General features: G+C 41.2%; 1 protein-coding gene across 4 annotated transcripts in view; it reads left to right on the forward strand.

The window, feature by feature from the left end:
• Pde4d (phosphodiesterase 4D) overlaps positions 1-27,132 on the forward strand; it is a 1,527,171-nt gene that overhangs the window by 949,678 nt on the left and 550,361 nt on the right. Inside the window, exon 1 of one of the 4 annotated variants that reach the window (XM_004623071.3) lies at positions 16,484-17,851. The exons of the other annotated variants lie outside the window; for them this stretch is intronic. Coding sequence (XP_004623128.3) covers positions 17,706-17,851 — 146 coding nt within the window. The 5' untranslated portion in view covers positions 16,484-17,705. Of the gene's footprint in view, positions 1-16,483; positions 17,852-27,132 lie in introns of those variants that run through there. 4 annotated transcript variants of the gene reach the window in all.

Raw genomic sequence — 27,132 nt, forward strand, 5'->3', positions numbered from 1 at the left:
TTCCTCCTCCTCCTTTTTCTGCTTCTTCTGCTTCTTCTGCTTCTTCTTTTTTCTGCGAAGCTTTATTCCAGAGGGGCTCAATCCTTCTTGGCAGCTGCCTTCCTCATGGTGGCCAGCACATTGCTCAGCTCCTCACATTTCCTCTTGGCTCTTATGTGTGTCCTCACCCTTTCCTTGATAAACTTGAGGGCGCACTTGTCCTTGGAGATCTTGAGCAGCTCTGTGGGGCACACTCATAAGGGGCAAAGCCGTACACCTCCCGGATCATGTCCCACATGAACTTAATGTGTTTGGTGAGGCGTTTGCGACGGCAACTGTGCTTTGGTTTGCTCACATTCTTAGTCACCTTGTGGCCCTTGTTGAGGCCATGGCCGTGGATAGCGGAGAGCCATGGCTACTTTCTTTCTTATAGTGCTTTCTTGCGATGTGTATTTGCATCCATTTCTCATTTCTCAAGCTATTTACTTTATTTTAATCAATCTGTAGGCCCTCCTGAAGGTCTAGCAATACAAGAACTGCCTGAGTACCTGTACAGCTGGCTCTGCCTGCTCCCCTCCTGTTCGGAATTGCTTGGGAAGCACACATCACCAAGCTTTTTGTGTTTCTGTGTGGCTCTTTTCCTTCTCCACAAATTGAATGTTCCCACTCCTGCAGTCAGTAGGTCAGATGCCAAACACTGGAAGATTTCAAACATTAGAAGAGGTCAGGGAAGGCAAATATGCACTGAGTCTTTACATGTGCTGTGTGTTTAATCTGTACCCTCTTAATTGAATCCCAAATAAATTTAAGAAGTATGAATCATTGCTGTTTCCGTATGGAAAAAATCAAGATTCAGTGAAAGAAAAGAGCCCACGGAAAAAATGGTGTGATAATAAGAGATGTCAGATCTGTCTGATAATCCTGAAACTGTACTGCTTCTACCAGAGCATGCTTTCTTTAGAAACACTTCTGTTAACCTATAGTAGAGAACAGCTGGATTATATACCTGGGGCTCCAATGAGATGTGAGTGAGAAAGGTGAATTGGAGATTTAGGTTTGTCCATGTCATGCTTTTGTTGAGGACTAAAGGAGGGGGAGTGAAACCATCGGAAAGAGGGATAAATCTATGCCTGCATTTGAGAAAAGGCAGAATGGGAAGGACAGTGTCCAAGTGCTGAGAATTAGGTACTCAGCTTAATGAGGTGGAGCAAGCTAGCATAGGGGAGAGAGGCGCCATCTGCATGTGAACAGGAACCGACCAGTATGGTGAACTGCTGGTGACACAGATGGAAAGAAAAACAGCTGTGATGACGGGGACTCGAGAATAGGGAGCACTTGTGAGATCTTTGTATGGGACGCCACTCAGGCAGAGACCACACAAGCTGAAGGGCAGTGCAGCGGGCCCCACAGAGCAGAGGTCTGTTTGCTTTCACAAGAAGATGCCTTATACCTTGGCCTGTTGATCCCAAAGCAAAGACATGGGTGGCAAGATTGTTAGAAATGCCTCTTGCAGGATAAAGGACAGTTGTGATACCATAGGCCATAGGTTTCTGATAAATCCCATCTGGTACTGTACAAATTAGCTCATTATTCTGCTGTTCTTCAGAATGTGTTAGTCTGTAAGCATATCACAGTCACAAATGACTCACCTAATGTTTCTCTGAAAGCAATTTAGCATAAACACACCCACCTTAGAGTACGGGGCAGTGAAACAGGTCTTTGTTTGATCTGCTACACAAAATCAGCCAGAAGTACAATTTGGTTTCCAGGGAGTTTCAGCACACACGTCATCTTCTGATTTTGGAAAATGGGATGTCATCCTCACCTTGGGTACTGACAATATCATGTTGTAGTAGAAATCTATTTGCTGTCCCCATGAACTCGAAGAGAAGAAATCTGGCCTATAGTTAAGTTAGGGACTCACAGATGGAACGTACCTTTGGTTTGTTTTTATTTACATTTGTTATCACACGTGTGAACACAACTGTTTTTCAATTTAATAGTAGCAATCATGGCTGTGGAATTAACTTCAACATCTAATTTTAAAATACTTTTTGTGGAAGATGAGCTCAGCCACGAACATTTAGAAAGAAAAGTGAGAAAATGTCAACATCTTTCTCCTCTCTAACCTAATTACCCATTGAGAAGGAATCTTGCTTGTAGCGAATATATCCTGGTGAAACGTGATAGTTAGGAGGGCTTTGGGTGCAGATTTGGAGCTCTGCAATATTATGGCTCTTTACAAATAAGGGAAACTTTCTGTCTTTTATCAGAAAGAGTCAGGTGGGCTTTGGCAGTGTTTCTCATTAAACTGAGTTTTCCTTGGGCCATTATGACGCACTGTCCTTTGGCATGACCAAGTCTTCACTGACACCATAGTGGCCATAACCGGCCATGAGGTCCAACCCTTTCTTGTCTGAAAGAGAATTTATCTGAATATTTGCTAAGCGAGAGCCAGAACTGGGCAACGCTGAATCCTCTCCTCCCAACCTTGCAGGGGCCTGCTGTTAATTCATCTACATCAATCCCAGAGAATAAAACATCGGTGGTGAAGTTATTTTTTTCCTTTGTAATAGATTCACACCACATACAAGATGGTGAGCCAGCCTTAAGCCTCTGCTTCTTGTCCTTTCCCAGCTCTGGACAAGGCAGGTGCCCTCTCACAGCGAATGTGCGGGGGCAGGAGGATTGCCAGGCTAGAAAGCAAGGGCTTGGGGTGGGTGTGACGAAGCAGCAGTGCCTGGAACCTTAGGCTTGGTCTGCATCACAGAAGCTGCAGCCAGGCGCCATCAGGGCTGCTGCTGAGCCTAGAAAAGTGCCCGTGAGCCCAAGGCAGCTTGCAATCTCCTCCCGGTCCCCAGTATAAGATGCCGTCTTATGATAATGCCATTCAAGGGGGAAAATCCTGTTCATTCTTTTCATCTCCTTTTTCTGAACTCTCCAGCCCCAGAGCAGTAAATACTAAGAGGGTAGGGCTGCAGGACCAGGAAGGCAGATGCCCCCCGGCCTCACACTCTTTCCCACACTCCTGGGCAAGCTCTCGTTGTGGGTCCTACTGAGGCAGCGTGGAGCATGGGGTTGGAGCTGCAATCTGGAGTGGATACTGAAATTGCTGAATGTAATCTGAATTGTTGGTTGAAAGCGAATGTGAAACCCTCTTTCCTAGCAGTACCCTGGAAAGTCCTGAGACACTCTCCATGGTTAAAGTCAAAAGGGGCATTGGGAAACCAGAAGAAAGTATGTATCAGTACCTGGCCACATCTTACGGTGCTGATGTTCATTTACAAATATTTTGGAGATAGCTTATTACGGTGCTGATGTTCATTTACAAATATTTTGGAGATAGCTTGACAATGCCACATGACAGGTCTACTCTGCCTATTTTCTGCCTTTCTTTTAATATTAGACAAAAAAGTAAAGGAAAATTATTTACACAGTCTACCAAATTTTCTGATCTTCAAAATGCCAGACCTAGTGACACACATCTGCGACTGCAGCACACGGAGGCAGGAGGAACACAAGTTCAAGCCCAGCCTGAGCAACTTGGTGATATATAAAGAAGCTAGCTCAAGGGCTGGCCAAATAGCTGAGCAGATTAAAGCACCTGCAAGCAGGCACAGGGTCTGGGGAATCGATCCCAAGGTCTGCCATGCAGGCCCTCCCCCAAGGCCCCCTGAGACAACAATTAAGCCTGAGTGTGGTGGTGCAAGCCTGTAATCCCAGCATTTAGGAGGCTGTAAACAGGCGAATCATTACGAGTCCAATCTAGTAGTGAGACCCTGAACATCCTGTAGACCTTTCCAGAAGAAAAAAAAAAAAGGTGTCTCAAAAATTTTTAAAAAGTAAGTAAATAAATAAATACAATGCCTAGGGATATAGCTCACTGCGAAGGCCCTGAGTTCAATTACTACTACAGCAAATTAATGAATTGATTGAGTAATTAAGATAGAAAATAAGAACCTGCATCCAACAAAGCCGTTCTGGAACAGGTCAGGGATAAGAGCTAGGAAGCAGCGGCTCCCTGAAGTGGCGGGAAAGTCACTGTTAATAACAGTGTTCCTCTCTCCCAGTCTTTGCTTGCTGTCCTGTCTTTCTTTCCCCCCTGTCCTTTTGGACACCTTTTTACAGGGCCTGGAGGACTGTCGCTTGCTCTCCTTATTGAGAGTCTGGGAAGGGAGGTCACCAGAGGTTGGAAGCAAAGTTGCGTCATCCATTTCCATCTGCACCCAAAGAGTGACTAGCCTTGCTGGACGCGATAGCAGTCTCAGCCCGAAGGGCCCCGCCCGTCCAGTTGGTGAATGCTTGAAGGAGTCACGAAGAGGGGAGCTGATATTTTCATTTACGTTCTTCCTGCTTCTTATGTAACTCCCACTTGTTTAAAGGGAGGCGTGGCTTTCAAAAAACAGTGAAGGTTGCTGAGGATTCTGACAATAAAACCTGAGTGTTCTGCAGCCACTGACTTCCTGCTCTTTAAAGTTTAAAGGGAAAGAGTGAGAGGACATAAGCCCTAAAGCAAATGTGCCCTTTGATCAACTGCACTACTTTATTTTGTAAAAAAAATTAAAGATCTGATGTCTTTATGCATTTTACACATCTTGGAACTAAGACCAACAGAGGAATTCCTGATACTCCGGAGATTCTTTCTCATCACAGCGTGCTTCTCAGAGAGCAAAGAATAAAATACAGGCAGGCTGTTCAGTTGCATATTGATATTTTTGTGTATTGCCAGTGTTTAAAGCAGTGGTTTCTATCTTGCCTTTTTGTATCTAAGTGGTTTGTGTGGCCCACGATGATGTCTTCAGGCATGGGATATGCCAATTACGGTGGGAAGCAGGCTGCCTGAGCTTTCCAAGGGCTTAGCATGATGGATTTAGCCTCCTGTCCGACACCGTAATCCGCCGAGCAGAGGGAGCAGGCTCTAGATGAAGGGGAGGCCCCTGTCTGCAGCAGCAGCTGGGCGCACATCACTAGCCTTGCTTTGGGTTTTCACTGACATGTGTATCATTTTATAGTTATATTCCAATGACTTCAAAGTTTTTTCCATTCTAAGGGTTTCTTTTCACTCTGCTGGCTGTTTCTTTTGCTGCGCAGATTTTTTCAATTTGATGGAATCCCATTTGTTGATTTTTCGTATCACGTCCATGCAACTTTTTTTTTTTTCATTTATGCATTTTGTACAGGGTCTCGCTACACAGGTTGGACTCATAGTGATCCTCCTGTTTTCAGCCTCCCCAGTGTTGGGATTACAGTGTGCGCCACCATGCCTGGACTTGGTCACAGGCTCAGTGCTCCTGGGGGATGGGGCCAGCGCAGTATGTAGGACCCTGGATCGAACCCTGGTCCATGCACTTGCCAAAGCAGGTGCTTAGTTTGCTGAGCTATCTCACCAACCCCTCCAATGACTTTATTTTTTATTTTTTTATTTTTTTGGTGGAACTCGGGATTGAATCCATTCCCTTGCGCTTGCCAGGGAAGCACTTATTCCACTGAGCCATCTCCCCGGCCCCCCTAAATGTACATCACACATCTTTTTTTTTTTTTTGCGGAACCAGGGATTGAACTCAGGCCCTTACGCTTGCCAGGGAAGCGCTTATTCCACTGAGCCATCTCCCCAGCCCTCCAATGACTTTAAAACGACAAAATTATTCTGAAACATTGAGTTCTAGTGTTAATATATCTTTGTATTTTTGAGCTTTCCAATATTTGGGAGAAGTACTGAAAATTGAACTCAGGGTCTTCCTACTGTACTACACCCCCAGCCCTTAAAAAACAATTCTAAGACAGAGTTCTCTACATCACTACGTTGCCAAGGTTGGGCTCCAACTTGCCATCTTCCTGCCTCAGCTTCCCAGGTACTGGACTATACCACTATGTACATGTGCCACGATGCCTGGTTTTAATTATTATTTTTAAATGATTATTTAATAATTATGTTGGGCCAGCAATATAGCTCAGCAGCCTGAAGCACCTGCTTAAGCAAGCTTAGGTAAGTGCAGGGACCGTGGTTCCATCCCCCAAACTACATGCTGCGCCAGCCAGGGCTGGCTGAGCCAGGCACAGAGTCCAGGTGTAGTGGTGCATGCCTGTAATCCTAGCGCTTGGGAGGCTGAAAAATAGGAGGATCACTATGATTCCAAGCTTCATAGTGAGACCCTGTAACAACCAAACACATTAATAATAATAATAATAATAATAATTTTAATAATTATTTTAAAATAATAATTTGAATGGCATTTTCTCCCTCAGAAATAATTTTGCTGTTTTGAATGTTGGACCCCTTTAGCCCATGATGCTAAGAAAAGTCCTAGTATTTAGCATTTTCTAATCTCTCATTTCTCTTTTTCTTCCTCTCCTTTTCCCTCTCTGGGTCCTCACCCCATACACATACATTTTTTTCCGAAACACATTGACAATCAGTGAAGAAAGCTGAAAACTGAGAAAATAAGAAGTGAATATTTTGACTGACGGGTAATAGACGTCCAGAAAAGCGAAGCAGATGGCCTCGGACATCAGGATGGGGATGTGGGCACAGATGTCCTGTCGCCTGCACTCTGTGTGTGTTGTAATCTGAATTCTTTGATTGTGTGACCATCCATCCAGCGTGAAACTAACTCACTGCAGCCATTCAGTATTACAATCTAGCAATTAATTTTAAATTACTTTATTGTTGGAGGGAGAGAAAATTTATGAACAGAAAAATAACATTTTTTACATGGTTTCTGAAATCATTAAGATTTCTGAATGCAAGAAAGATAAACTCAGACTGTAAAAACATGAGCAAGTGTAGTAGTTATAATGATGCATGCTTTTTAGGGAGAAGAAGAGCTGGGCCTGGCTGCCTTTCACAAACTGCAGTGATGGCTTTGGGGTCACCCGGGCTCCCTCTCTGTTTGTCTCCACCTTTCAGCTCTTTCCCGACTTCTGCAGCTCCCACCCATGCTCTGGGCATCAGTGCGTTCCTGATCCCACTTGGGGTCTACAGTCCCTCAGGTCATTCTGATTCAGCCCAACTCAAGCTGGTTAGCCTTAGTGTCACCTGGGACCCTTCTCATTCCTAAAAGTATATTAACATTGACCACTCAGTGCATGGGACAGGTAGCAGTGAGTCCAGCTTTGCCCCTGTTCCAGTCAGGGAGTATCAGAAATGGGTAAAGGGAAAGCAAGCATTTTTAGGGTTAAAGATAAGCATAAAAACTCATACTTGGCAGAATGACTGATTTACAATATAAGGATAATAAACGTATTCCCTCAGCTGTTATTATGGAACAGGCATTATTCTGGTCATGGGGTGAAGTGTATGAGGGACACACAAAACCACACACACACACACACACACACACACACACACACACTGTCTGTTTTTTTTTAAAAAAAAACACTGCTGCTGTGGTGATTCAATTTGAATAAAAAATTTTAATCATCTATGTCAAAGATACTGAAAAATAATAGAGTAGCTCTCTTCCGCAATTTTAAATATAACAATATAAATACCAATTTTAAAAATAACAAAATGTGTGGATATGAGTTTATATACGTGTTATAACAACATGCATTCATTAATATATACATTTGTAGACAACACTGTCGGATTTTATTTTAGTCACTTATTTAATTGTCAGTGGAGTGTGAGTGTGTATACGGGTGTGCTGAGACGACGGTTGGGGTGTTGAGATTTGAAATGGCCTTTGACCCACTGCCTGTGAATACCTTCTTCCAACTTCTTGTTAAAATGGTTACAAACACCAACATTGAAAAACTTCAAATTACAGAAGCATTAAATACCAAGGCTGTGATTCAATGCCAGAATATTGAAGAAGCAAGAAGTTAACCTAACTGATACAGCACCCATCCTATTGTATTACAAAATAAGGTAGAAAGCGATATTGGGATTTTGTTTGTGCCTGAAATTTTATCTATTATTTTTTACTGTGTTACTCTCTTGTTTTCTGAAAGAAATAGACCAGCCAAACCCAAGTAGATAAAAATTAAGGGAGTTAGAGCCAGAAAGTGTTGGGGGGTGGGTAACCTAATGGGACCACTGACCAGAGAACCCACATCACCACCCCAGGGCGTTACTGAGAACCACAACCTTCAAGCACTGCATTTGAGGGCATTGTCTACCCTCATGTGCTTTGGAATGAAAAGCCTTGGCTAACTCTGTTTCCATGTGCTATTGATTAAAGTAACCATCTCTTTCTCAGGCTTCAAATTCAGAGGACTTGTAAATATTCTTGCAAATTAAAAAAAAAAAATCAGTGAAAAACCTATTCCACAGAAGGGAAAAAGGAGAGAGTAGAAGACAATGTGACAATTTGTATTTGGGGAGTGGGACTTCGTGTCGCTTGATTTTCTCCTCTTTCCTCTTTGGATGGCCCATGATGAGCTTGGCTTCTTCTCTAAGGGAAATAGTCAGTTTCCTTTTTAAAAAGAATCTAAATCTTTTTGTGTGTATATGTGTGGAACCGGGGATTGAACTCAGGCCCTTGCACTTGCCAGGCAAGTGTTTATTCTACTGAGCTATCCCCCCAGCCTAAGAATCTAAATCTTGTTGCATCAATGCAATAGAAACTTCGTAAGATGCACACTTCCTAAGTAGCTTGCCAAAACATATGTCCAAATAAAGTTTTGAGAAAATTAGGGCTCTCCTTTTATTTCAAGCAATAGTAAATGGAAGGAAATGAAATCAATGTTGTTAGTAGATATCAAATTTATACATATAAAATTTAGTATCTACAGTTTTGAGATTGTGTATCTGTTGGGCATATTCTGGGTATAAAAGATGAAAACTTCTCTAGTTTTTTTTTAATAAAAGATTTTATGGAGGAGGCAAATTTAGGTTCACAGTCAACTCACAAGGAAGATACGGAGGTACCTGCATATCCCAAACCTTCGGACGGCCACACCCTTTGCATCATCAATGGCCTTTACCAAAGTGGTACATTGGTGTGGTCACTAAACCTTCATTAACATGTTTTCATCCGAAGTCCACAGTTTACAGAGGGATTCACTGCTGGTGTTGTTCATTTTATGAGTTGCACAATTCTGCAATGATACACATACACAATCACGGTATCACACAAGTATCTTAATATCCCAGTTATGTCCACTTCTGATGCTTGCTGTGTCTCTTCACACTCTCTCTGCTCTTGGGTATTACATGGAGTTTTTCTTTGGCAGCCAGATATAAAGTGGGTCATGGGAACTGCTAGGAAGAGCGCTCTCTGTGGTGCCTTGATGGGAGCAAAAAGGTTCTACAACTTGACAGTCAGGATGTGCTCCTTTCGCCAATCCATTCCTCTGAACTCGGAATTGCGCGACAGTTTCTCAGATGTTTTCTCCCATCCTTGCCTGGGAGAGGGCAACTAGGGTAGGCTGGAGTCTGGAGTGTCCTTCCTTCCGGATGGATCTCTAAGGCCCATCAGAGCGGCAGATTTTCTTTCCCTTAGGTCAGTTTGGCTCTGATTTATAAAAAACAAACTGAGCATGTCAGGCTCCAGTTAAATAGGTTCTCCTTAAGTCAGACCTTGCTAAAAAGAAAAGAACCTTCTGGGGTATTTAAAGTGGTTTACTTTTTGCCTCCTCTTGCCAGAAACTGGAGGGGATTTTCCTTTAATGTTCACTGTGACATCGTGATCTGACGCCTAGGGAAACAGTACCCTGCGGTCCTACATGTCCTATGAATCTGGGAACTGTTGACTTTTCAGTTTGCTACTTGTTCTCAGAGAAGTACGACAACCGCCTTGCTCCGTACACGGGAACCAGAAGTGGGATACTTAAGCAGTACTTTTAAGTGAGAAGAAATAAATGACACATGAACTATCCTCATTTTTTTTCAGATAGAAAATATCATTCCATCTTATGAGTTGGCTATTATTTATTATTTTTTTGTCATTTTCTTTATTTTGATCAATTATAGATCAGGTGAAGAATCAATAGTTTTAATATTTTATTTACTAATTTTGCAGTGCTGAGAATTGAATCCAGATCTCCATGTGTGCTAGGCCAGTGCTCTACCCTGAGCTATGCCCCTAGCCTGGTAGTTATGCCCCTACCCTGATAGTTATGCCCCTAGCCTGGTAGTTATGCCCCTACCCTGATAGTTATGCCCCTAGCCTGGTAGTTATGCCCCTAGCCTGGTAGTTATGCCCCTAGCCTGGTAGTTGCATATTTCTAAAAAATAAATGTAAGAATATGTGACAATAACTTGGGAAGAGCTCTCTTCATATTCCAGTTATCTTAAACACTATAACTTACTCCAGTAAGCTAAAATTATAAATAACTCTAAATTTGCTACTATTTGCACATAACAGGTAACGAAATCTCAAGGAGATTTAGTAAGTAGTCAAAATTACATGCAAAGCTAAAAAAACCCAAAAAACTGGTTTTGAGAGGTCACACTTTGAGGCTTCAGGGCAGAGTACAAACTTGACTTTTTCTTCTTCAAACTTGTGGATTTTTTCCCCTCACATGTGATTCTTGAATAGAAATATTAAGTGTTTTCTTTGTATTCCAGCATTAGATATTCAAACTCTTTCAATTCCAAAAAATGTTAAAGTAAGTATTAGCAAGCATTTTAAATATTCTAATTATTAAATGCATTATATTTAAAGATATAGCTTTCATTTTTCTGTAAAAGTAGTTAGCTATCATGTAAGATTAGAAGATTTGGGCCCTGGGATATAGCTTAGCAGCACAGTGTCTACCCAGCAAGCACAAGACCCCCAGTTCAATTCCTGGTACCCCCCAAAAAAATCCAGAAAAGAGTAAAAGATTCCAGCTTTGGCTGTATAAGCCAAAATAACTTCTAAATAGCTAAGTATTTGCTAAATGATGGGCATTTTCGAGCAAGGATTAAAATAGGTGTCTAGTCGTTTTTTCCCCATTTTTCAATTCATAGTTGTTTCCTTGGTTGTAAGAATGTGTAGAAATTAAATACACCAGCAACTCACTGAGACATGACGCAGGTCTCTGACGCTTAGCAGCTGAAGCCTCGGGCTCATGAAGGCCTCCTCTTATTTCAGCTATGAATGTGCTGAACAGGCAGCCTTCAGTCTCCGCCAGGACTTACCAGCAAGAGAAAGTCGTCACTATCAACGTGGTTATTAGTTAACATTTACACAGTGCCAACCACGTCTCTGGTGTTCTCAATACACAGAGGAAACTGCTGTTCCTCTTCAGAGGACAAGGACAGGAGAGAGGATTTGGTTTTAAAGGCTCACTTCCAGCTAGAAGACAGGGCTCGGGAATGTCCTGTGTTCCAGAGTCTCATTTGCCACACTGGAATGCCACGCTCACCGGCTTATTAGTTGAAGGCATAAATTTAAAAAATCAACCATGATGTACATGGTTATGTGGAGCACACACCAAAGTGCTAATATCCATTATTTTCAGTTTTAGAATTCTTTTCTTCTATATTTTAGGGAAGGGTCTACAGGGTGTTCAGGGTCTCACTATTAGGTCAGACTTGTAGTGATTCTCCTGTTTATAGCCTCCCAAGGCTGGGATTACAGGCGTACGCCACCACACCCAGTCTCAATTGCTGTCTCAGTGCACCTCGGGGGCAGGGCTGGCATGGCAGGCCTGGGGATTGAACTCCCGGCCCCTGTGCCTGCTTGCAGATGCTTTAATCTGCTGAGCTATTTGGCCGACCCTAGAAAATTTTAAGAACAATTAATTGCCTTTTGTTTTCAGGCAAGAAGTTACATGCCTGAAGACATCCAAGTGACTGCCACTTCTTTCCCTTGAATATAACATATTTATAGTATTACTATATGAATAAAACATGCATAGAGAAATTTGCATATGGAATTATATTCACACACAATGAAAGAATAACATGGGGTGTTGACAACGAAATGACACACGCTAACAAGTCTCTTGAAAAAATAGGGACTTTCCTAAAATATCTGGACTGATGATTCATATAAAACTAATAAAAAATTGTCTTGTCATTGTCCTTGTCGTTGAACTTCGAAATACGGGAGGGATTTAACTTTATTTGTACTGAGGCCAACATTGATACTGGTCTACAGATTATACCGGAATAGGCCGATGACAGATAAGTGTAATATGTAGAATCATGATCACTTTCTGAAATTGAAACTTGATGAAAAGAGATTATCAATGAGCAAGTCATCATATGGAATAGCTACAAGTGACTTCAGTATTTAAAAGACACCTAAGTTCCTAAACTAGGGCGTGGCCTTGTCATACCGTGATTACACTAGCATGCAGGTGTAGTGCAGTTATTGGGTTACTGTAAAGGAAGCTGTGAGAGAGTTTGAAGAGAGTGAGATCTTAAAACTGCTCAGAGAACCAAAAAGCTGTGCCTGTGAAATTTTAATCCTGTAATCCTACCTCAAGGTGTTTATTGAGTTTGTTTTTAATGTAATTTAACTTAATATTTTAAAAAATAGGTTTTTGGCCAGGGAGACAGCTCAGCGGTCTAAGCGCCCTACCTGCCAAGGACAAGGACCCAGGTTTTATCCCTAGTACCACTTGCCATGCTGCCCCAGAACCCCAGGTATGCCAAGGAGGACACCAAAGCCAGGTGTAGTAGTGCATGCTATAATCCCAGTGCTGGGGAGACCGACACAGGAAGGTCACTGCAAGTCTGAGAAGCGAGACCCTGTACCAAATAAATAAATAAATAAATAAACAAATAACATACTTTTTGAAAAAAAAAATTGAAAGTAGGTTCTTTTAAAAACCAAATTTATGACTGGTAAAATCAGTGCTCCTTTGGTTAAAACCCCATCAGGAACCCGGCCCGCTCTTTGCCTCCTGGTTGGTACAGTTTAAGTTTACAGAACCATGGGATTCCTCCCAACATAACTTGAAAACTGTAATGTCCAATCCAAGCTTATGGAACCACAGGACTCCTGTGAACATAATTTGAAAACTATAACTCTTATGATCGTAACACCCTAGCCATGAAATGACTTTATCGCAAAGGACATAGGGACACTAATCAGTTACTATTTTTTTTTGTTCTGAGTGTCAGGGCACTGAATGCTCTTTTGATGAAAATGATGATAATTTTGGTTTGCATTGAGCTTGCAACTTTTACTTTATTAATACTTCGATATACCATTTTTGTTATTAACATATGAAAGTGGTAAATGTAATTCTATCCTTGAAAGACTGAGTTTAGATTTTCAAAATCTGCAAAATTAACAAAACAAAATCGAACTTGCTCTGGTAGAGCTGAGGCCACAACCATGGCAATCTTGCCAAGATTATGTCCAACTATGATGCCCTGCTCCTCTTTAGAACACCTTGATTGGGTGAAACAATGGGGCTGGATTGAGATTTCAAAGGAATTATGGCTTTTCTTGATGTTCCAAGAAAAGACAATGATCTTTTAGGAGAATGAAACAGAAAAATAGTACTCTCACCTGTCTACACCACTCACCTTTTAGAACTTGTTTTAAAATTACAAACCTATTGGTTCTGTTATTTCTGAAGGCTGCACATTTATCAAATGCCAGGTCTTGTTTTAAATATCAATTTGTTACCTAGTGGCCACAGCTTTTAAGACATAGATTACAGTATATGTATAATACAAATACTGGAAATGAGCTATTTCTGTAACAGAAGCCTACCCTTTTATATTTATTGCACTGAGTCTATAGAAATATTCAATTTGGGTTTATTAAAGTATAGTATTAGTTCCCTGAATTATACATTTATTTCCTTATTACTCCACAAGTAGAAATTTGACTTTTCTACCTCTATATTACAGAGGTTCTTAGTTACATTTCCTTTCACTCTAATTTGTTATACTTCTTCCAACAGGAATAATATATACAAAGAAAAATTTTAAAATCTGAAAAGTTCACTTAAAACCTCCTCTTAGTACGAAAACATTTTAAAGTTTCCTTTAATGACTTAATGACTAATTTTTTTAAAAAAATTATAAGGTGCTTTTATAATTGATCACAAATAGAAATGTAGCCAACAAATATTAAACATTGAACTGTGATGGTTGAGAAAGATACAGGTATGTATTTGCTATCAAGTATTTGGTGAGCAGAAAGGACCAAAAGAAGGGAGGAAGGAAGGGTGGGAGTGAATAAGGGAAAAAAGAGAGAAAATATCAAATAGTGCTTATTAAAATGAAAAATATATTTCTTTATCATTTTTTATCCTTGTATTTGCTCCTTTGCTTGAAGACTGATTGTCTTACATGAGATAAAAAGTGAATGTTGGTTTTCAAAATAGTTAAATCAACATCTATCATTATTATTACCATTATCATCATCAATGAAAACTGACCAGTGTCAAATATTCTGAATTCTGTGCAGATCTGCTACCAGGATATATGACAATGGAATAATATTTTTCAAGATTCATTCATAAAATAATATCAATATCATTATACTCACCTCATCATGTCTCTATGATGCTAATATAATACATATAAAATCATAAAGCAAAGAACTAATGCAAATTGATATTATTATTCTTTTTTTTTTAATGTATTTGGTTGTCACAGGGTCTCACTACACAGCTGGGACTCATAGTGATCCTCCTGTGTTCAGCCTCCCCAGTGCTAGGATTATAGACCTACACCTCTATGCCTGGACTCCATGGGCAGCTCAGTCTGCCCTAGGGACAGGGCTGGCATGGCGTGTGGCGCCTGGGATGGAACTGCGGTCCCTAGGCCTGCCTAAGCTTGCCTAAGCAGGCACTTTAGCCTGCTGAGCTATCTTGCCGACCTGATATTATTATTCTTATAGAACTGCCCAAATGTTCTACTAAGACCTGTGGGGTTAGGCTTCCTTGGTTGTTGACTATAGTTAAGATAGTTATACTACTAGTTGCTAGCTATCTTGTATTATGAGCAACTACTTTGAGGATAACAATATGCAATGTGCTAACCATTGTTGCGGTCCTACAATCTTGTTTTGAAATTTTATATCATTGTTTTTATTGTTTGTTTTTCTTTAAAATAAGAAAAGGGCTAGGGAGATAGCTCAGTAGAATAAGCGCCTGCCTGGCAAGTGCAGGGTCCTGAGTTCAATCCCTGGTACTGCATAAGTAAATAAATGAAAAAATAAATAAGAAAACCAAGGAAAAAATATATGATGAGTAAAATCTTGACTTTCTAGCAAGCTGCCTAACCTCTGAGCACCTCAGTTCTTTCACGCGTAGAACAGGGGTAATAACTGCCCTTCTCTAATAGTATTATCTTAAGGATTAAATGAGATAATTTTGTGAAGCTCTTAGAACAGAGCCAGGAACATTATCCTCACTACTAGCTCTGAAACAGTAATTTTAAATATCTACTATGATATCATATTTTTAGTTATTCTGTGATGTTTGATTCCAGGCTTTCAAAGCTTGTTAAAAATAATTCAGGCTGAAGTTTTCTGGGTTAAATAACAGATGATCCTATGGAAGAGAATTAGACCTTCTGGGCAAAAAACCGGTGTGAGGACCTCACGCAGGCCTTCAGGGATCCCAACAAATACTCGCAGCTGCTCTTTGCCTCGCAGTGCCTTCTTTATGGAGCTCCGGTTCAAGCTGCACTTACAGGAATCACTCAGGTCTTGCTCCTCCCAGGCATGAGTGGGTCCACCAGGATCACACTGCGTCCAGATCGCAGCTGTCCTCAAAACTAGGCGTATTTCTTTACCCTTGGTTTTGAATGCATGGGATGGGCCCGCCCCCCACCTTGAGTGACAGTGTCTGTAAAGACGGGCCCTCACTGGGGAATCCTGACCAAAGGCTAGCAGCACGATGCATTAAGTGTTGCTGGTATTGCATTTAATATTCAGCAATGCCCTAAAAGCCTCCTTAAATACCTAAGTTAAAAGCCACGCATTCCCACTGCGCGCACCGCCGTGAGGCGAGCTCATTCTCTTACTGAGTCCAAACTAACACCATTTAAGCGCCGACCTACGATTTTCAGAGTTTACTATTTTATTCTTGCTCCAAAATGGCATCAACAGTGATGGGGCGCTTTCGGGGGATTATTGGACAGAATGTTTTTGTAACAAAAGAGCACACTGGGGGCAGTGCGAAGGAGACTTCAGGGCGCTTTCCGTCAGCCCCTCCTCCAGCCTACACGCCCCCTGCTCAGCTCCACAGTGGCGTTGTGAGGTGCGCAATTGCGGGGAAGCCTGACCAACTTCTGCACAGGCTTGCACGGGATTTTCTGTCCAGAATCCTAGTGTGGACACCTATAGCTAAATCCCTACAGGAAGTAAGGCGCCCCCAATCCCCACCCCTCTTTTTTTCTTTAAGAAGATCAGTTGACCAAACCCTGTCATTTGCAAAATGCTCTGGGAGACTTCTTTTATTTCCTTTCTTTTCATTGGACAGGGTGGAAAACAAAGCCAAAGCCTCCCTCTGTGCGAATAGCTATTTGTTCCAGGTGTCATTTCCCCCTGAGGTAAATGACAGTTTTCCAGCTGTTTCCCTCTTCTCGCCTGCCTGGTAATTCCTTACTGAAAGAAATCTCTTTCAGGGTGAGCTTTTCCTTTAACCCCTTTGGCTTGGGCTTCTTGGGAGGCCAGCAAGGAGCGCAGCTCTGCACTTTCTGGGAACCCACCTAGAGGGCCCCCTTGACGCCACACAGCCCCTGTCAGGCACCAGTCTGCAGCCGGAGCGGACTGCTGCAGAGTTATTGTACAGTACCGCGGAGCCTCGAGCGTGCGGGGCTGCTCAGCGCTGGGGCGGCGGAGCCCGAGCACCGGAGGCGGTTGCGACGCTTCCAAAGGTTCTGCTGCAGATTCGGCGCTAGGGGAGTCCAGCAGGAGCCTGTTGCCATTGTGTTTCAAAAGCATGCAAGGTCTGTATGGCTTGGGCATGAGAATCTTTCCAATTCTGTCAGCAGAGTGAGTGACAGCTACCGGGAACTGAATTGGGGGTAAAGCAGAGAAAGAGAAGAGGAAGACAGCAGGGGAAGAAATTCTTAGACAACGTTTGACTTGGAGCTGTGAAATTCATTTGCCAAGGCAAAATATGAAAAGCCCACACATGGTCCTGATAACAACAAATTAAAGGGCATTCTGCAGTGAAGAATCAATAGCTTAGTCATTTTACTTCTAGGGAGCAGACTGCCTTATTATGAGGTTAGGCGGCAGAAGAGGATTTCACCCCCACAGCACCTTCTGAAGTCATGATGGTAGCTAATGGCAGTCCCGTCCTGCAAAGCAGAAATTGCTCATCGCCTTCCTACTTGTGTAGCCAGTCTGAGATTTGGGGAGGAAGCTGGCTTCGGTGAGACGTGTGCGGTGCCAGCCCCTCCGCTCAGGTCTTTGTCCAACAGACCTCAGACAGCACCACTGTGTTCCAGTGACAACATATGAATATGTACCTAAGAAAAAAGAAAAAGCAGTATTCGTTTCTAAAAGACATCATGGCTCAGCAACCTGAAGTTTTCCATGTCCCTTCGAATGCTCCTTTAATGAGGATAACAAGAAACTGTTTTTTGACTCCACTCTTCCTACATGGCATAGTCCTTCCTGTGAGGATGCATTAATTTACACTCTGGATTTTATTGGATTTTACCAGGACCATATTTGCCATCCCTTAGGATTAGTATCTGGACTGGTTATATTAGTATGTTGACTGACTGGCGGAGCCTAAAGATGGACCCGTGCCCGCAGTGCTTTGTAATGCTCCCTTCTTCAAATCCTGTAAGGGCTTTTGTTAATGCTATTTGTTTTTCGGGGGGGATATTTTTGGGGATTCAATACTTGTTGCAATAATTGCCCATGATAGCTGTTCAAACGAGAGAGCTGGAATCCATCTATGAAAATCACTACACTCACCTAGGAAACGAGGAAAATATTAATGAGAGAAGACCTGCAAGCATGATGCACGTGAATAATTTTCCCTTTAGAAGGCATTCCTGGATATGGTGAGTAATCAATGTCTCCTTTAGTTGGTAAAACTCAGATTCCGTGACAAGTTCCGAGGAGGATTTCTCAGGAAAAGGAGCTGGAATTCGAGGAGAATTAAAGTAAAGCCTGTGAAAAGCCAATGGTTGTCTAAGAAAGTATTGGTTATACAATAAAAGATTACTTGCTAATATAAAACATCCAAATCAAGTACGAAGATGTGAGGACATGTACAGTTGCTAGCATTTTGTAGTTTTTTTTTTTTTTTTTTTAAAAAAAAGAGAGTCGAGGGTGTTTTGAGACTGGCAATTAATTAACTGATGAATAATGGGGAGGGAAGGTTTGAGATTTGATTTTTCTGTTTTGTTTTATTTGCAAATTCCTCAGAGAAGGGAACATATGCATTTCTGATGTCTAATACCAATTGACCTGAATATCTCAAGAAAATTAAGAGAAACTTATAGCGCTGACTCAATTTTAAATAATTCAGGTGCCTGTTAATGTCACACATTTAAGAATACTTTAGACATTCAAGAAATATTTCTATGGTAATATGAACCAATAGAATTCCAGGAGAATTCTAACCCAGGAATCATGAAGTGCCCAGATTCTTGAGGAAGTGACTTGGAACCCAGATATTTGATCCTGCATTAAGGCTCAATGCAATAGAGCAAGGTCCCTGAACTGGTGGTATTACAGACCACTTCTTATGGGAGTTTATGGATAAACATGCACAAGAACTAATTCTGGAAAGTGTTGTAAGGGCAAAAGTTGTCATGTTTTAAATTGTCCCTTTTAACTATGTCTTTGGGTGATCTGGATTCAGATTCTCAGAACAGAAACTTTGTGGATGCCTAAGGCACATTTTAAGGTTTTCTGTGTACCAGCATGGGATGCTTCAGTTACGCTATTGTGTTTGATTTTCAAAATATATTTTTGCAGTGAATAGTGTGGCTGGATGCAGAATAACAGGTATTCTAATAGAAGTTGCTGAGGGGTTTCTAACTTTGATTGCAGGGTCTCCAGTAAAAGCTTCTGGGTGGTTTGAGACACCACTCAAATCACCTGCTGGTTGGTTCCAGCTAAAAAGATACAGCAGGAGAGGATGGAGAACCTCCTCTGTCACTCTGAGCAGGTGCTCATTTTCTAACCTAGGAGGATGTGCAGAATGAGTGCTGTGGCGTATCTGCCTTCTCTGCTGGCCCAGCCACTGTCCCTAGCCAGCACGTACTTGGGAGGGAGTCTGGGTGCTGTGTGTCCAGACCTCAGGGCCCCTTTCCAACTGCATCACCAGAGTTCCCGACTCACCAGGAGGCCTGGTGCTGTCACCTTGCTTGTCCTGTTGGTGAGGGTCTGACATCAGCAGTAAAGTTCTTGTCATTCCTCCACAAAGGTCCACATCAGTAGTCTTTATCCTTGAAATTCAAAGTCCTGAAAACATTCCTTGGCATGTAGTAGGAATCTGTCAAATATTTACTCTTTTATTTTTCTTCCAGACTTTATGCCATGCTTTAAGACGCATTTAGAGGGAAAACTTGTCATTCTCATTTCTGGAAAGTGTGTCTTGCCACAGTGCAGCATTTTTTGTTTGAACTCCATCTATCGCAGCAGTCTATTTGTTTGTGTTGTAATAGGCAGGATGCATATACTTTTGGAAAGCTTCACATTGTGAAAACCTTTTGTGCTGTTGCACGACCTCATCTCTACTTTTGCTGGGAAAAGAAATGAGCAACTCGACTGTGTAGCTTTGGAAAGAATGCAAATTTGCTCATTCATGCTCCTCTAGATGTATAGTACCTATGTTTGAAAGCCGTAAAGAGTTGAAAGTCTTGTTGTTTTTCTCTTGTACCTGAAACTGTGCCACCCTTCATCTGTTTCACTGTGTGATCTATCAGTTGCTGTTGTGTCACCCTGAGCCCATGTGGAATGTGCGTGCTCTGTGCATCGTTTCTTCCCTAAGAACCTTAGAAGGATTCATCAGTGAGACATTAGACTCAAAGGAGGAAGGTGGTGGTGCATTGTTGTAGTTGTTGTTTTTCAGGTGACCCACTTAGTGTTCTGTCTGCCTGGTTCCCAACTTCCCTATTTATTGTTTTGCTCTTACTTATAATGTCACCTTTCAATACTGCACGAAGAGACTCTACGTGTTTATTGACTCTTACTTCCCTTTAACCTACTGAGTGAGTCTGTGTTAGATTAGATTGTGTGTGTGTATGAGCGTTCCTACTAAGAAGAAAGTGCTTGCCAGGTTGTCTTTTTCTCTCTAAAGATTCCCCCTTTCTTCATTCTTATAGAAACGCTCCACCTCCTGCCTTAAGGCTGGCATGTCCATCCTTATACAGTCGTGTCACAAACTCATCGTTCACTGGTTGCAAGTCCAAGTGAAGAATCAGTCCTGTTCCTTGGCTTACTGAAACACTACAGTGAGAGCTACAGTAGGAATGCTGCACAGAATGTGTCTTTCTTGTTTGACGCTACATTAGAAATACTTGCTGGGGGATTTTATTGCGAAGGCTTCTTTCCATTACACTTTTCTGCTCTTTACTGCCAAGCCAAACAAAGATAAGGGCTTGCCTCACTGCGTAAACATGGCCTATAGAGCTCCTGTGTTTTACTCTGGTTAGTCCCAAGCAGAGGCTGGTAGCCTGGCCACTCCACAATGGGTCTGGGGTTGGTTGAAAGAGGGAAAATGCAAGTCAGCTTTCTAGGAATTTAAATTTCATCTTGAAGCAAGTAGGAGTACTTGTTAGAAACGTCATGACTGGGAACCAAATATAAGAGCCTATGAAGAAGGCTATAATATAGACTGAGTGACATCTGGGGCATTCTTGGAAGATTGTTGCATATAGTCCATTAACTATTGTTAGGAAATTTCATTTTATTTTTTCATAGAAGTAAGAAGAATATTTTTGTGTTTTCCCTATTAATATCTACTTGTGTTACATTAAAATCATGTATTTTTAAAAAAGAATGACATAATATAGTATAACATATGTCCACAGCTTTTGCCTTACTTAAAAGGTATGCACCGATGTTGTACAATTGGGTATGTGACAATGTAGTCATTTTCATTGCAGAATAATTTCATTCCAGGGCTATGGAGAATACAACAAAATTATGAAATTTAGGAGGCCATTTATAGTATTTGAATACTTTGGTATCCTTGTTATAATAGACTGAGAGGACAGTGGCAGAAAGAATCCAGAGACCCCTGCTGAGGGCAGTGTGTTCAGTGTGGCCAGAGTGCCCGTGGAGGGTACCAGAGGAAGATGTGGGAACAGTGGTGGTGGATGGGGGTTGACTATCTGCTTATGTGATGTCTGGCTTCATTTTTTTAAGGGCCAGGTGAACTTAAAGGGCCACATTTGATTACTCATAATGTCTTAGTGATGCTGACACCTAATTCCAAACAAGAGGAAAACTGGGGTGATCATGGCACCTTGGCTTCGCATGGGGACTTTTATCCCTTCTTTCCACTGCCCGTATCCTTTTCTTGAGCCACTGCTCTTCAAGCATCAGCTCTCACAAGGCTTGCTTAATAGCTCACAGTGCAGAGAAGTTCCTCTGTGCCAAATATTGAACTTAGAAACATTCTCTCTTGATTTTGTTTTGTTTTACATAAATCCTTTCCAAAATAAAGTAAAATATAAATCAATATATGACTAAGTATGTAAGTAAGTATGTATGTATGTATATTTGAAACTAGCCCATAAATAAATATTCAGATAGTGTCAAGGTGGTCTGCTTTTTAGCAAAGGAATAATTCTTTCCTAGTTGTTTAGTTTTATCTTTTAGATTTCTCCTCTCTTCATACATTGAAGCTAAAGAAACTCGAGCCTACAAGTACATTTAGCAGAATCTATGCTTTGACCAATATAATCTCACTTACTTTGTTTCAACTTCAGTAGGTGGGAAAAGTGTTGAGTTTGCTGAGGGTTTATGTAATGGAAGACAGCATGTACTATCTCATGAAAAATAATGGATTCTGCCCATTTTGGTTAACCTAAAGTTCTTCCTGTATCCACTTGACTTCTAAGGACGTCATAGATGTGCTGACTTTCCTTAAGGGCTATCTCTTTCTTTGGGTGACAAAAACCTTCAGAAATTCTAAAATCCAACCCCATACTCTAGGTTGATTCTAAATCTCATCAGGGCTGAATTAGGCTGATTTATTTGGACACACATGTCATCTGTAAAGTTTAGGATCACGGTCGTGTCAACTCATATTCTTCCCCAATCTGTGGGACTCAGCGGTATGTTTAAGCCATTTTGAACCCAGAAGTTCAGATTCAGATTTAAGACAGCAGAATTTTTTCCATTAGGTGACATTTTGATCCCATTTAGCATATTAATTGGCTGTTGACTTTCTGTTTCACTGTCTTGTTTTGCCTCTAGTTGAACTCTTCCTGCTAGTAATAATTTAGAGTTTCTAACTGGAAGTGAAAATTCATATTTTTCTATTTTAATGTGCAAAGTAAATTTGATTAAGAATAGCATGAGAGGGGAGGAATATTACCCTCAGAATAGTGCCCACCAGTTGTGAAAATTAGGCATAATATTTACAGTCTTTCTGAATTTTTAAAATAGTTCATGTACTTCAAATTACTGACAATTTACAGTCTCAGTTTATCTGAGTTGATGGCCCTAGCTGAGGAGGTCTTGGAAAATCCCTGTCGACAGAAGAAAAGAAAATATTATCTTCCATCATATGAAAAAGATCAGCTAGGAATTTCAGGTGTTTAGCTTCTGTTAGATTTTTCACTTTGCAGCCATTCTGTACTTGTTTTAATCAACCTCACGGAGTTACTTCCATTTGCTCTTAGGTCTTCAGGCCAGACAAAAGGAGGAGAATAAGGGAAAGAAGAAAATAGTACAAAATTCTGATACAGAATTTTAGCTAAAGGGACTAAAAGAAAGTGTTTCACTCATCACAGTAAAATCCACCTCTCCTTCCTCTCTGCCAATCACATCCTACAAAAGTTAACACTGCTTAATATTTGGTCCAGCTGTGGCTTCATACCAGTTGTTTCACAATAGCCCAAAGATGTCTCTAAGGCACACTTGAATACCATGACTGCTCATCACCTGATGAATTATCAATGGCATGTCCCTCAGAAAAATAGCCCATAAACACGCCCAAGGCAGCATAGTTCAGCTAAGGACTATGTAAATTTGGGCAATGTAAAACTTTAGTGTTGTATATAATATAATACAGAGACATACAGGCTTAGCTGTATGTGTGTCTACATCTACGTATGTGGCTTCGAAGATGGATAATCTGGCCTTTACATAATCAGTTTATGTGCTCTGTGCGTAGAGGGACTCTAGGCCTCTAACTCTGTTCTGAAGCTGATATCACTTTGGTGTGTAACTTTGCACTCACTGAGCTCTTCACCACTGTCAAAAATGACTCCAGGAGCTATTTACCCACTTCATGTTAAGCAGTAGATTTTAAAGAAAATCACATAACACATTGGTAATGAAAATTACAATATTGTCACTGATATTCTAAAAACACTCATGTGAATTTTCTTAACATGTAAGTAACATGTAGAACATGGGAACTCCACTCCAATGGCTCTCTTCAGCTTAGGCCACAGCTTTTCATAAGAATTACATGATTTAATAGCGACCGTGGCTTTCTTACTTGGTTCCCTGTTTGCAGGTGAGGAAGGTAATTCTTGTAGAGGTTAAGTAACATGTTGAAGGTCACATTTTTATCACGTAGAGAACCTGATTGGAGAGGACCTCAAAACTAGGTGTTTTCTGATTGCAAGGCTCAATGTCAATGCAATCCACCATACAATTTTCACGTCAAATGGCCTCATACCCTTCCCATGAACCTTCTGGAACAGATTGGCAGTAAATCAAAGAAAATAATCAGATCCACCACTTATTTAGCCAGTTGGGTAAGCCTACAAAATTTTGCTGAATGTCAGTGGGCTTTTCTTGAGAAACTTATTAATGTTAGGACTATGGCCTGCACTTAGTCTGTGTCAGCAGCTTTTGCTGTGTTCTCAGAGTGAGAATTTTTGCAAGGAATTTGCAGTGAACTGTGTTCCTGGGGCCATTCTGGTCCATGGGGTCATTCCTGTGAATTAGTAAAAGGTGCTTCTCTGGCAGATATCTTAGGAAAGCTGCCATACTATGGGCAGAAGAATAAGAACTAGAAGAACTACAAGAGCTCCTGTGCTTCGAGAAGGGACCGAGCCTCTGCGCAGAGCAAAAGGTCCCCTGTCCTCTGGGCACAAGTGTGGAGAGAGAGCTTAGGTGGGGTCAGTTCCTACCAGCACCTCTATGGAGTGCCATTGGGCAGAGTCCAAATCAGACCTGCTGCTGCTTTGACATGGGCTGCACCTTGTCTTGTGAGGATCTGATGAAAAACCTCTGAGAATACTTTGCTGATTTAGAAAAGATCATACGAGTTCTGTGGTTCGCTGCTATTGTCATCGTGCTCATTAAAATGTTCAGTAAGTTCTTAGGATTATTTTAAACACAAACAATATTAAATATTACCTAAAATGACAGCTAACTGCATACAAAGTATTTTAACCCTAAAACATCCTGATATCTGTGCAGCTGAAAAAAATGTCATTTTTAGTGACTGTAATTAAAACAGGTGAAATATCCTGATTCTATGAAGCATAGGGATGCTTGGATCAATATGATAATAGTCCCCTCTCTGGAGACTGTAAGGAGAAGAGCTGTAAAAACAGATACAATATAGTTAGGAGAAGATTTTAGTACAGATATATGCAAGGTACTGAAGAATTCCAGGGAGAAGCAACTCAACTAACTTGATGTAGATGTCTTAAAGACATCCAGAAATGAAAGGCCAAAAATACCCCTGATGGATTTAAGACTTGGGAGTGACTGGTAATGCTTTGTAGAGTGGTTTATCAAAATATCCAGGAAGAGGTTCAATTTCAGTTGTAAATTCAATTTCAATTTATAAAGCCAGAGAAATGTGGTGCAAAGTACTTTTAAAAATAATTTTGGACAGCAAGGACAGGGGGAATGGAAAAAGCGAGGGGATGACAGACAGTGTAGGAAGGAGGAAAAACCAGGAGCTGCTGAAGGCAGTTTTGGTCTCTTGGCCTCTGTGTTCTCTGGGAAGCAGAAGCCAATATCATATCCCAGAAAGAGATGGATGGAGGCACAGGTGGTCCAGCTGAGTGAGGTGCTGCAACAGCCAGTGGGGGGCCCTGGAAAGGCTGCTGAAGGGCAAGGTACACAGGGACCGAGGAAGCCAGAACATGCTGAAGGAAACTCTGGAGTCCATAAAGGACGCTCTGCCCTGCTGTGGAATTTGCCTATACAAAGCGTTAGGTAAGGGCAGAGAGGAGAGGCACAACAGGGATGCTGCAGTTTTTAATTAGGAAGTCGGGAGCTGCTTTGTGATTATGGAGTTTCTCCTTTTCATTGTATTTTTGGGGATCCCAGAGAATATAAAGCTAATTCAGTTGTTGTTAATTTCTGTTTGCGAGTGGTAGAAACTGTTTTATGAATACATTAATTAGGTTGTTCTTCCAACTGCATGACCTGATTTTGGAAATGTGAGATTTCCTGTGCTGCCTAGAAATAATGCTTCGGTGACAGAAAAAAGCTCTAAGATGTTTGCTTTGAAGTTTATCTTCAAATGAATAAAAATCGCAGTGGGAAGAGAAGGCAAAATGGTTCAGCTTTGTTGGCTTTTTAGCAGGGACTTCTCTATGGTTCATGTTAGAATGTCACAAGCCCATATATATGTAACCTGCTTTTGCAAAGATTTCTTCAAAAACCCTGTGATGTTTATTTGAAGGTGCCGCCATTCTCTGGGAAATTCACTGAAAATAGCAAAGGATAATAGGGCTTTAACCAGATCTTGTCTAACCTAGTTTAAATAGTAAAAGTTTAATTTATATTTTATGTTGCCATGATACTTTAGAGGAAAAAATAACAAATATGAGGTACTAATTAAGGGATAACCTGATAATCTTTTGGTCGTACTAATAAACCCTGGAGAGTGTCATGAGTACCGTGGATGTTATGAATTCCTTTCAGCTCTTCCACTCATCAGCACTTTCTCTGGGCTGTCTTTAGCATTCCTGACATTCAGGGCTTGTCATTACTTTACACGGGACTTTCTGTGTGGGATTTCTGCTGTGACATCAAGACTTAGCTAAGATACTAAGTGGTATTAGGGAACTTCGTTCTTCTTTTCCAGAAGTTTCCATGTTTTTCCATGTCTTGTCTCTTTGTGATAGGGTTTACTATACATTTCAGGCTGGCTTTGAATTTGTGGCAATCTTCCTGCCTCAGCTTCCCGGCTGCTGAGATTACAGACAAGAGGCAGCATGTCCAGCCGGTGCTTTTCCCTTCTGAGCTTGAAAATGAGAAGGTTCCCTGGATGATCTCTATAGTGCCAAAATCTAAGAACCACGTTTTACCTAATTAATATGTTCCTTTTGTCTTATTTCAGCATAATTGTCTTTTAATGTAAAGTAACACAGAAAAACACATTGATAACAGACGTTGACACTAAACCAATACTCCAGGGCTGAACTCTGATGTTTTCATAAACTATTGGGCTCTTCCTGTAGAAAGGTATTTTGCTTAATCACTTCTCTAGAAGGACTATAGATAGCAGCTTTGTTCGTGGATAGGACAGCAGCACTATGCCCTGCCCACAAATGTTGATGTCCACAGAAGTGAGAAAACATATCCCCATATCCCCCGCACAACGTATGCATCCCTCCTGCTTCTTCACAATTCATCTTGAAAAGGGCTCATATCCTTCCTGTGGCTAGTTCCCATTTACTCCAAGTAAACCACATGGTGTTCAGTTCTCAATATCAGGAACTGAACTGGTGGATTGTTCAATAAATGTAAAGCCAATAACTGGCAATATTATGGAAAGCCCTTGACATCCTTGAAAGGAAAGGGAAATGAACAGGTGGAACATGGGCAACTAGGGGTATTTTAGTGTTAGTGCAGAAGAGGCTTCATGCAAGTTATCAAGTAAGGCCCTGGAGTCTTACACCTTGAAGTATTTGAATTATAAAAGGAAAAGTTATTTCTGGAAACTTTCATTTAAAAAATAATCTAGGACCAGGGAGATAGCACAGCAGCTTAAGTGCCTGCCTAGCAAACACAAGGTCCAGAGTTCAATCCCTGGTATTAAAAAAAAAAAAATCTCTGCAAGCTTTGATTTCCAGAGAGAAGGAATTTGAAGTTAGATCAAGATGTTACCATTCAGTATAAAAAGTAAAGCCATATTAATATGCTGATCTGTAAAAGGCTCAAGTCAACAACTTCTGAC

The sequence above is a fragment of the Octodon degus genome, unplaced genomic scaffold (assembly GCF_000260255.1).
Source record: "Octodon degus isolate 3935 unplaced genomic scaffold, OctDeg1.0 scaffold00001, whole genome shotgun sequence".
Taxonomy (NCBI): Eukaryota; Metazoa; Chordata; class Mammalia; order Rodentia; family Octodontidae; genus Octodon; species Octodon degus.